The sequence below is a fragment of the Mustela nigripes genome, chromosome 3 (genome assembly GCF_022355385.1).
Source record: "Mustela nigripes isolate SB6536 chromosome 3, MUSNIG.SB6536, whole genome shotgun sequence".
Classification (NCBI taxonomy): Eukaryota; Metazoa; Chordata; class Mammalia; order Carnivora; family Mustelidae; genus Mustela; species Mustela nigripes.
The window spans coordinates 122070378-122081703 of record NC_081559.1 but is presented as its reverse complement, the minus strand read 5'-3'; the positions used below and the strand labels follow the sequence as shown (position 1 = coordinate 122081703).

Below are 11326 nucleotides of genomic sequence, written 5' to 3'. Positions count from 1 at the left end.
CACAGGTGTATTGCTTTTCCTATCACTATATATATGGCCTTAATGCTTTGAATAAACTTAGCACTGTTGGACATCCTCCTCAGTGCTCCTCCTTCCCCCATCTCTTTGTCTCTTAACTTCTTTTCTTCATCCTCTTACCCTCATGTTCCTGGTCGATTTGTCACGCCAGCCACGATAGAAGTTGAACATAAAAAAAATATGTCAAGTTCCTCTTCACAACAATTCTTCAATTTTGAGAATTTTAAATTTTAAATTTTTGTTCCCAAGTTAAATGATTCCATGCTCTTCACAGAGCATGCCTTAAGTTTTTCCTTTTTTTTTTTTTTCCTGACCTATTTGAATTTCTTGACATTTTATTGCTGTTTAAAGAGTACGATTTCTAGGCAAAGTACTAGAGAGGGAGCATAGTAGTAAAGCATTTTTTTTTTAAATCATGACGGAAAATGGATCTTGTCCCTTGGAAATGCTTATTGAGTTTATTGGATAGATGTTCTGAGGAAACTAGAGTCAAAACATTTGGAACAAGAAACTTAAGAGATTGTTGTGGAGATCTTAGCTTCATATCTTTATTAAATCAGAGTTAAAATTAATAAATGATATACACTTTGAGACTATGTCTATTCCATTTATTCATCAGTACACATTTTGTGTTAAAGTGAACAACATAAAAAGAGAGAGAAAAAGATAGAATTCCTGTCCTTAGGGCTTTTATGATGTCCTAAAAAAAAAAATCACAATTCTAGGAAAATTACATATGTTCGGGAAAAAAATACAGAAATTTCAAAAGTAAGAGAATAAAAACTGAGTCTTTAGTTTTTGGAAAAAATGAAGATCAGCAGAATAATGAAAGTCAAAGCAAATTATCCACATACAAACTTTCTAGAAGAAGCTCATTTTAAAGTGTGAAATTTTTTAGAAGTTAGTCTATATCCATCCCATGTGTTTCACCTCATTATGAGGAAAAAACACATTGATTTAAAAAGGTTTACTGATATTAATATTATAAATCTTGTTCATCACTGTTTTCAAGATCAAATTGGCTTTCTTCTTCCCCCAAAAAAAGGTTTTCATCCTCAAATATATAAAATATTTCTAGTACATTGCTATTGCTAATATTTAAGGATGTCTCAACTTGGTAAAATAGGCAGGTTTGATCCTGCATTTCAAAAGAGAAATGATAGTTGTTGTTTTCTCTTACTATTTGGTTGAGATTTGTTAATGAATTCTGAAATCTGTAATTTAGTAAGTTGTTATTCTCATCAACTACTTCAAAGATTTCATTTGTCTTATTGGTGCCACCCTGTGTATTTGAATTCACATCATCCACAACCAACAATGATATGTGCAAGAAATTCACACAAAACTTCTTCTTTAAATATGATTGAAATTTCTTTAAATTGTTTTCTTCCTTTAAGCTCATGGAGTTAATTCCTCTTAATTTTCTTAATTTTCTTTTATCTATCAAGTCAAATGTATTATTAAAATAAAGCTGATCAACTGTATCATCATTGGCATTATCAATAAATGTTTTTCTACCCCTTACTTTTTTGTTCTCATCTCTGAACATGGTCTTATCTGACTGCAGTAAATGTGGGTGTATTTTCATCCATAAATGGAGACCCAAGAAATTTTCAAAATCAGAATCTTTGCAATATACAAATCCTCGGTCTTCCTCATTTATAGGTTTGATGGTAACAGTTAGTATAGGGCAATGCTGGCCACAAATAGCATAGAGCTTATCCAGAGAGTCACCTTCCTGAAGTGCACCACGAATTACATTATTAATAGGCAATGGCTGGTTTTTAATAGTATCATCAGAGACAGGATGGACTTTGTTACCAGCAAACGTAAAAACCCGAGTGACTGATGTGCCTACTCTTCCTGACTTATGACTAGCCTTCTCTTCTGCATGATGATCTGGCATTATCTCCTTGGCAGAAGTTTTATTTTGAACATCTAGCAAATCCTCACCAAAAGGCTCAGAGTCACTACAATGAGGCATGTTAAAATAACTGCATTTTAGTTCAAGGGGTTGAGTCAGTTCTTCCAGTTCTGAAGAGGATAGCTCAGCCATGTTTGGGCCTGGAGCCAAATTTCCAAAATGTGAATATGGTACCTCATTGCCGTTATTAAGTAGAGTATCCACTGATGTGGTATCTTCATTGCCATATAAGCCAGAATTTTCAGGAGATGATAATCTTAACAAATGATTTTCTTTCAGGAGCCATTTTCCTTTATCAATCACGACCCCTTCCTCTATATCTCTAACAATTCTTTTATAATTATTTTGTTTTGTACCAGGTCCTATGTCTCCCTCGTGATAACTGGCCCTCACATCACATTTATCTTGATCTTCTTCTGGAAATTTCTGTAACATAAATGAACTACTAGAGACCTGTTCAGAAGACCCAAATGACTGACCTTCGGAATCATAAAGACCATCTTTCCTAGCACACTGAAATTCCATAGAGTTATAAGGACAAACCTGAGATCTGTGCACAGACCCAGAAAAAAAAGATGGTTTAATAACTTCTCCTTTCCCATAAAGCTTTTCTACTGTCCTTTTAACAAATCCTTTATTGTATTTTTTTTCTTCAGCAATCTCCTCACAACCACCACTGGGGCCATCACTGGATGTTTTATATGGCTGCTCACTCTCACTGCCTAGTCTAAATTCTGACCCATCAGAAGTCACTGGTCTTGTGAAACAGTTTTTAAAATCAAGAGAGGACTCTGAATAACTTCCAATTTCCATATGTTTCACCATCATTTTTACTCTCATTTTACTTTTTCCTTCATTGAGCTCCCTTTCAACATTTTGCTTAGAATCATAGCAAAACACTAAACATGGTGGTGTTGCTGACCTCCTACTGATTGCCTCGCAAATTACATCATTTCTTTTTTCTTCTTCTGTAATATTCCCACTGGAGACTTCTATCAATTCTGAATTTTTACTAGCCTCTAACTCTTTTTGGATCAATTCTTCAGTGGCTGGCTCTCCTGCATTTACCTTTGTATGAAAGAGATTAGTGTCCTGGTTTTCTAATTCTTCAAATGATTCCAGTTCTGAAATGTTTCTTTCACTTGATGTCATGCTACTGGTTATTGAGCCTGGTTCTTCAGAAGTCTTTGAGTCTTCCTTATCAGAAGATGTAGATGCATTTTTACCCTGAAATTTCTTTAATGAAAAAATTTTAAATTCAGCCTCAGAACTATGTTCCTTATCAAATTCTGGTTCAGTTTCATTTATGGGAAAGCCACAGTGATTTAAACTGTTGGTATTTTGATGTGACATCAATATATTAAAGCTATGCTTGCACCCAGGGTCTGCCAAAATATTTATATCTTTCTGAACTTCATCAATCCTTTCTAATTCTTCAGTCAATTCCAAATTATCAGCACATGTGTTTTCTTTGGAATTTAAAAAGTTACTGGTATTGCAGGCTTTTTGGGGAATATAGGTCTCATCAACTGGGCAAGTTGTCTCATAACTATGGTTTTCATCATGAGTACAAGCTTTATGGGAAGACAGAGCATCAGTAAGTGAACAGACCTCTCCTAGGAAACAAGCCTTATTCATTGAGGTCTGATCAGTGGTAGAGCCATCACTAGGGCAAAAATTGTCACTGAGGTTACAAGTCTCTTTTGGAGGATAGGTCTTATTCACAGTGCACATCTTACATGAAGAACAAGTCAACTCTGAAACACAGACTTCAGGGCCACAGCCCTCACTGCCAGAGAAGCCTCCATGTAAAAAGGATATTTTCTGTGTTTTTTCATTTTCAATACACTTAGGAACTCTCTGAATGTTGAATGTGGAACAATTTGCAGAAAGTCCTCCTGAAACTATATCATGTTCTCCCTCAGTGAGTCCAAAGTCATTTGTGGTTGATTCCACTAAATTGGCAACAGCAGCCTTCAAATCATCAGCTTCCTCTGTGATGGCAGTATGCTTTAGAATCTCCAATAATCCACGTATTTCTGAAGCTCTGTTGCTAGTCTTGTGAGCATCACCTTGGCAGAAGTTAGTTATACTTCCCTTTAAGGTCAGCACCAGAAGCCAAGCTAGAAGGACATTAGTATATGACTTATATATTGGGGAAGGGAAAGGAACATCTTCAAGTGAACCTGGCATTTGAATAATTCCATTCTGAGTCTTATGAATACTAGGAACTAAAGCTTGCAATTGGCGAAGCAGCAAGACTGGTAAAAGGTCTTTTGAAGTGTCTTCTTCCATAAAATCTACTTGAATAGCAGCTTCTACGCTGCGCCTTTTTGTAGCTAGGTTTATTTCTTCATAAATAAGGCTTACCTCTGGTCCTAATTTTTCAGCACATACCTGGATTTTAGTATTATGATCACTGATAGCTGACTGTGACAAAGCACAATTTTCATGCAAGGGAAACAAGCAAGCATCATTCAGAGATTCATTCTCATTCTCACCCAGATCTTTGGAAAGGTTGTCACTATTATCTTTGTCAAAAGATTTACCTATCCTTTTGCCTAGATTTTCTGTCAAACTGGCACTTTTAGTTATGTGCTTATTTCTTTCCCTAACAAAATTATTTCCTTTTCCAGAACTTGTGTGTGAATTAGTTCTTACAAAACCATTGCTGTTACAACTTACCACATTCCTTTCCTTTTTGTATGTTGGAGCTGATTTTCTAGGTTGCAAAGATGAATGTGGATTTATGCTCTGCAACCATCTCTGTATATAATTTTGAACTGAATGATGGCTAATATTCTCAGGCAAAACAGCTTTTCTTAAAGAAGCTAAGGATTTTGCCCTGGTTGTAACATGTTTACTTACAGCAGTACCTGATTTCAACTTATCCCCTTTTTGTTTTTTCTGAGTTTTTAAAGTTATGTGTGAATTATTAACTTTTGAAACTAAACTTTTCTTGGTCATTCCTCTCAAATACCAAGATGCTATTTCTGCTTGAGCCTGTGGTCCACAAACAGCACTGGGTTTTTGCTCAAGGAAGTTAAACAGATAAAATAAATTTTGATCTTCAAAATTATTTTTGCAACACCAAAGCTCATTATGGGGAAATATCTTATTGTCTTGACCAATTTCTCTTTTTGTAGATCCTCCTAAACTTACTGGTCTGGACTTCCTTTTTGCTAAAAGTCCTTGAAACTTCCTAGGATTCTGAAGAGCATTTAATTTATTTACATGGAAATTCTTGGAATTCATGGGATTGAGATTACTTTTGGAACAACAATAATTTGATTCAATTACCATATCACTTATGTGGCGGTCTTCCTCACACAGTATTCCCTCTTTAAGGGAACTGTCTGAATCCCTCAATATGATTCCCTGTGCAATTCTACCTCTTGTGTTAATTTTTTCACTCCTACTAAGAATTCTTTGGGTTGCAATCTTCCCATCCTGATAACTGGAATTTATTGTTTGTTGCTGAGATTTCATCTTCTTTTTGCTGGCAACAGATGATGAACTCTGCTTTTCATTTGCTGGAAATTTTGTTACACCACACTGAGCAAACTCATTAATCACTCTGTCAATTCTTATGGTGGCAGTGGAAGGCCCTACTGAAGCTGGGGTCTCAGAAATAGTTCTGTCAGCTCCACAGTTGTTACTTAAAGAATGAGTCGTATCTGCTAAAGCAGGACTGCATCTGTCACTGGTGTTACCACAAGGTCTTAATTTTTTGATACTAGTTTTGTTGTCTGACGTTACACTATCAACTATACCTTCCTCCACAATTGAGTTTTCTGATAAAGTCTGTGGTAAGCCATTATTATGAGACATCTCTAACATCTTCTGACTTGTTATTTCTACAATACCAGCACGTATTGCACCTGACTTGAGCAGCTTGCTTTCCTTTTTTCTTTCTAAAGATGACTCCATCTGTTCAATGTTATCGATCTGAACAAGCACTGGTTTGTTAGATACTGATGACATTTTACTGCAAGAATGTGTGAACATATGATACTCAGATTTGTTTTCCCCATCCTCCTTCTCTTCACTATAGATCACTTCCTCTTGAACTTCAGTTTCAGATACTAAGGTCACACTCCCCCTCACAGATTTCTTTTGTCTCACTCTCCTTGGTCCAGGTGTAGGGGGTCTATAAAAATGATGCTTTGCTTGATCCTTGGTCTCCTGGTTGGTGTTTGTGTCCATAGCAGCATTCTGCCAACTAGCAGAAGGGCAAGTTTCAGTCTCTTGATCTGTCATTTGAGTATTTATGTCCTCTGCCAAACTGCCCTCTTGATTATTGTCTTTCTCCAGAGATGAGACATCTGCAGACAATGAGCATGCTGCAATTTTTAAACCAGAAAACCGATCATCTGTTCTTCCTAGAAAACCACCTACCTCACTCTTTTCATTGTTATGAGAAAGACTAGCTCTACTGACAGTGGTCCATTTTATGGTTTCCTCCTGTTTTATCTTAAATCGAACTTTCATCTCAACTGTCATGGTACCATCTTGATTAAAAATAATCGATTTCTCAATATCATCTTCAGAGGGATATATCAATAAATTCTGAGAATCATTTTTTTCTAAGGCCAAGTAATTTTCAGAAGCAAAAGACTGGTCTGAGTAGCAATCATTATTATGCATTTTGTCAGAAGAAACAGAATAAATCTGGGACTTTGGGCTTGAAGGCACATGTGTCTTCACTTTCAAGATTTTGAGAGTAAAAGATGCCCCACATCAAAATGTAGAAGATAGAGAAGTTATAAATATCCAATAGAAGAGGCAGCAAAAAAAGAAAAGGAAAAAAATTAGTATGAAAATTTCATATTTTCTGAATTTCATAGTAAGATATTATTAACATGTTTCTCACCTCTATGTATTCATTGGTTACTTGAATTCACTATAATATCTGATACACTTCTATAAGCTATTCTCAAAAAGAGAATCTACAATCTTACTTCAATAATGAGATTCACAGAATTATAATTTTCTTGAGTTTAATCAGGCAATTTTAATGAGGGAAGTAGAAATTGCTAATGATTCTAGCAAAAATAAAAAGATTTTTGTGGGATTTTATTTTGTTGTTTTGTTTACCAGTACTGAAACTGGAGTCTAACTAAGTGCTGCTTACCTATGCAAACAAAATGAGTAATAATTTACAGTGAAATTCATTTTTCTGTCTGTGTATATCTAAGAGATACTTACATTATGAAAGTTAAAACATTTTTAGAATTTATTTAGAAGTCAACATTAATTGAGTAATTACTAATTTTGCATTCACTTTGTATAATTATTACATTTGATTTAATAGAGAGCACAAAAGAGAACAGAGCTAGACAACAGACCAATCTATCTAGTTATAGTTTTACTGTGTGTCTCTAAAGATAACTTCAGTACTCAAGCCTCTTAAACTCAATCAAATTCTTATTAGTAGTTTGTATAGATTTGTGTGTGCTTGGCATCAGTTAAATACCTTCAACATTTTAGAGAATAAATCTGGAAATATTTTCTCTTATTTTTGGCATGCATTTACCAAAATCACAAATGAAAAGGGCTCTCTTAAAATTTTTTAAAGTGAAATTTAACAGAGCCCTCAGACTCCCTAACACCATCAAAAATCATATTCACAACCTATAACACACAAAATAATAAAATCATTTTAGTAATATGTACACAGTGAAACAGTACTACCATATGCTTAACAGATATTTGGCAGCTAATGCCTACAGAACAGAAACATTAGTAGATAGATATCTATTGAATATATCCATAATAGATGAGTTTCACCCACTTTAGCAATAAGTAGAGGGATTAATACTACTTAAAGAGCTTATTATTCCATGTCTACATAAAAACCAAAATTTAAGTATAAGTGGCAATCAATTCCTCAGCATAGGGCTAAAAAACTGCACACAATGAATAATGAGATTAAAATATTGAGCACAATGAATAATATGATTAACCGTGCCTGCATAGAGAACTTACAGCCCATCCTACACTCTCGGGCATCAACAAGCCCTCCTTCTCACCTACACAAAGGATTATGCTATACTGTGCAGCATTGCCTAAGGATTTATCAACATAGATTATTATTAACCAGCATGAACTGACTACATGAATTTTTTTAATAAAGAAAAAAAAAGGATCCAAGGGCTGTGATTTTTACTGAAAGAACTTCAGAAAGTGGAGTCATACGTACTTAGAGATTTTTAAAACACACTCAACTAACCTGCTGAGCTCAGCTTTGATGCTGCATGGTACTATTTGGAGAAAACCATATAACTACCAGATGTCACTTATACAAATTCCATAGAATTCTTCTCCAAATCAAGAAATGCTGGTATTTTTATTTCTTATCTAGGTATTGTATGCCCTCCACATACACAAATAAAGGCTTACCCCCTCAATTTAATCACTGATTGGTCTGAAAAAATCTAAAAAAAAAAAAAAAAAAAAAAAACAACCCTACAATCTCTTTAACTCTTTCCAACTATACATATAACCAATTCCAGCTGAGAATGTTTTCAGTCAGGCGCCTGGGTGGCTCAGATGGTTGAGCCTCTACCTTCAGCTCAGGTCATGATCTCAGGGTTCTGAAATCGAGCCCTGCATTGGGCACCTTGTTCAGTGGGGAGTCTGCTTCTCCCTCTCCCTCTGCCTTTCCCATGCTGTGCTCTTCCTCACTCTTGAATGAATAAGATAAAATCTTTTAAAATTTTTTTTAAAAATGTTTTTGATCCCCTCTTTTTCTCTCATGTGACGAAGGACTGGCCACTTAGCATGGATTGGGTTTTCTTTCTTTCATCTTGTGGTTAAAAACAAAACAAAACAAAACCCACAACTCAGGGCTAAAAATAAAAGCTACATATTTAAGGGACTTACTCTTTCTGCTTTCTGACCTAGCACTTCCCTTGGCGTATACATGATGAGAGATCCCTGGTAATCTTGCAGAATGCAAGTACTTCTGGATGTCATAATTTCCTGGTTTAAATGGCTCTCTTCCTGCTGCCACCACAGCTCCAGAGCTAAGGATCATAGCTTGGAGACTGGGAACCTAGAAGAAACCAAAGAGTTAAGGTCCTTACATGAGCAACATGACGTTTTTGTTCTTTCCATACAGTAATTTTTTTTAATTTTATTATTATTTTTTAAAATAATTTCTACACCCAACATGGGTCTCAAAACTAAGTCAGATGGACTGAGCCAGCCAAGTACCCCCTTTCCATATATTATTTATAGCGAGTGGAATCAACTCAACAATCTTCAGGTTTTGAAAGGGATAATCACCAAGTGTTCCTTAGGCACCAATAATGTATAGGAAGTTACCAGTATCAAGGTGGGGATGACTAGACCAACATCTTGACTCAACCTGTACACTATCTGAAGAGAGATGTCTTCTGCCCTAACTAAAGGAATCTTTAAAAGGTATGCAGTTCTGCCTCTGCCTTCCCCACCAAAATATCCAGCAGTAGCCAAACGTCCACCCTGAGCCAGCTGAGAAAGGGCCTAGTAGCGACACTGACAGCTGCAGGGGAAGGTCTCCTCTGCTCCCCTACCAACCCTCCAGCATGGATGGCAAGGGGAAAAAAAAAAAAAAAATGCTTTCTCTACCTAACAATATCACTCTTGGCCGTGACTTTTCTGGAAATATTGTCACGATTGCATTCTGTGCCAACACATTATACAACTTGCGGCTAAAGAAGGAGAAAGGGGAAGGGAGTCTGAGATTAAAAAGAGCCCCTCATGGAAGTGGTTTCTTCAGATTCTGACCAGAGAACAGTGGGGCCACCCACCCAGGTGAGCCAGTGCCCTCCCGCGAGGGTGGGAACGCACACAGACACACACGCGCACGTGCGCGCACAAAACCCTCCTTTCTCTGGGGCCTCCACCTATGTCCCACACAAGGCGAACTCCGACATGAACAACCCCCGGGACACTCACCTTCCTTCCGTCTGTAGCGTACAGCTTGGTCACCGGGAACCGCATGACCTCCGTCAGGTGCTGCAGAAACGCCTGGAAGCTCTGCGTGACTCTCCTGTTCATAACCACCACACGCCTCATCTTCGGGTCGCCATTTCTAAAAACCAAGAGCTTTCGTGGGGCACGCAGCATGCCGGGAGCAGCAGTGGCAGCTGCAGCGGTTGGAGGGGCTTGGTGCGCTTGCACACTGATGGCCCGGCTGCTGTGCCAGGGTCGTGGGCGCCGGCGGGCCTTGTCGAGATCCACTGGCTGCACCTTCCTGCGGTGGGAGCACAAGTAGGACTCGCCGTCCTCTAGCTCCTCCAGGCGTGTGATGCTGTGTCTTCCCCGCGGGGTGCTGATGTTCCTCACCCCAAAAGGTAAGGGCACCTTCCTTGACAAGTTATCCAGCAAAGCATCAAATGTCTTGAAGGAACGAGGGTTGACCACCACCCTGACCCCGCCAAATTGCGGGTCTCCGCTCTTGTAGAAGCTGATCTTTTTGGCCACAACAGGATGCATGATGCTCAGGTGGCGCGGGGAAGGAACTTGACCTTCAGAAGAAGTCCGATGAATCATGGAAATACTAGTGGACGAAGTTTCGCTCATTTTGACTGAGAACTAGAGGGGAGGAAAATTATTCATCTCTGCAATGACAGTACTATAAAGAATACACGACAATGCAACTGCAATCTTATTACAGTTGTAGATATCTTGGCTATTCCTAGCGTTTCATTCATTCATTTATTCATTGGTTATTCTCACCTATTTTGAATGATAATTTTAAGGGGTTTACAATAAAAAGACATAAATGAAACAAATAAAGGTATTCACAGTTCAAAGATAAAAACAATCTAAAGACACGAATAAAGGTATTGTTAAATAAATTATATTGTATACGCCCATGCACCGGGAAGCTATGCAACCATTAAACATGACAATATAAGTCTGTATTTACTGGTGTCGTAAAAATGATCCTAATCTATTACTAAGTGAAAAAGCAGTTTACAACATATGTATGCCATGCCATTGCCAGTATATACATATTTACGATACTAATGGAAAAAAATCCTAAAGTATATATAGCCCTAATGTTGATGGTAATTATCACTGAATGACTAAGCGATGGATAAATATTTGTTTCTTAGACATTGCTGAATTTTGTGATCTTAAAAATTAATAGGTATTTGAACAATTAAAAAATATCAAAAGATACATATCAAAAGCCATCCAATGAGAAAAGTAAGAGTTTTGCAGTTGATCCATTTAGTTCTGCATGTCCTGGCAGTCAAGGAAAAAGGGGAGACAGAAAGAGTTTATCGATTTCAAATTGTTGGGTAGAACCAGATGAGTTCATCTGGAGGGAAATGTTTCCTGACATTAAATTCTAGAAGGAATGTATCACATAAATCCTTAAATAGG

General features: G+C 37.1%; 1 protein-coding gene across 1 annotated transcript; it reads right to left on the bottom strand.

The window, feature by feature from the left end:
- Positions 1 to 558: 558 nt before the first annotated feature.
- Positions 559 to 10513, bottom strand: RP1 (RP1 axonemal microtubule associated). Its single transcript, XM_059392855.1, has 3 exons — positions 9887 to 10513; positions 8828 to 8999; positions 559 to 6648 (listed from the first exon to the last, which is right to left on the bottom strand). Exons 1-3 carry the CDS (start codon positions 10511 to 10513, stop codon positions 1001 to 1003), a joined length of 6447 nt encoding a protein of 2148 aa, XP_059248838.1. The 3' UTR covers positions 559 to 1000.
- Between the last annotated feature and the right edge of the window lie 813 nt (positions 10514 to 11326).

What these genes read in the sequence shown, in the direction of transcription:
- RP1 (XM_059392855.1), bottom strand. Translation starts at nt 10,513, where the DNA reads ATGAGCGAAACTTCGTCCACTAGTATTTCCATGATTCATCGGACTTCT. An exon ending in ACGCTACAGACGGAAGGAAG is followed by an intron (nt 9,000 to 9,886) that starts GTGAGTGTCCCG and finishes GGTTTCTTCTAG; the next exon opens with GTTCCCAGTCTCCAAGCTAT. An exon ending in TAGGTCAGAAAGCAGAAAGA is followed by an intron (nt 6,649 to 8,827) that starts GTAAGTCCCTTA and finishes AAATCTTGAAAG; the next exon opens with TGAAGACACATGTGCCTTCA.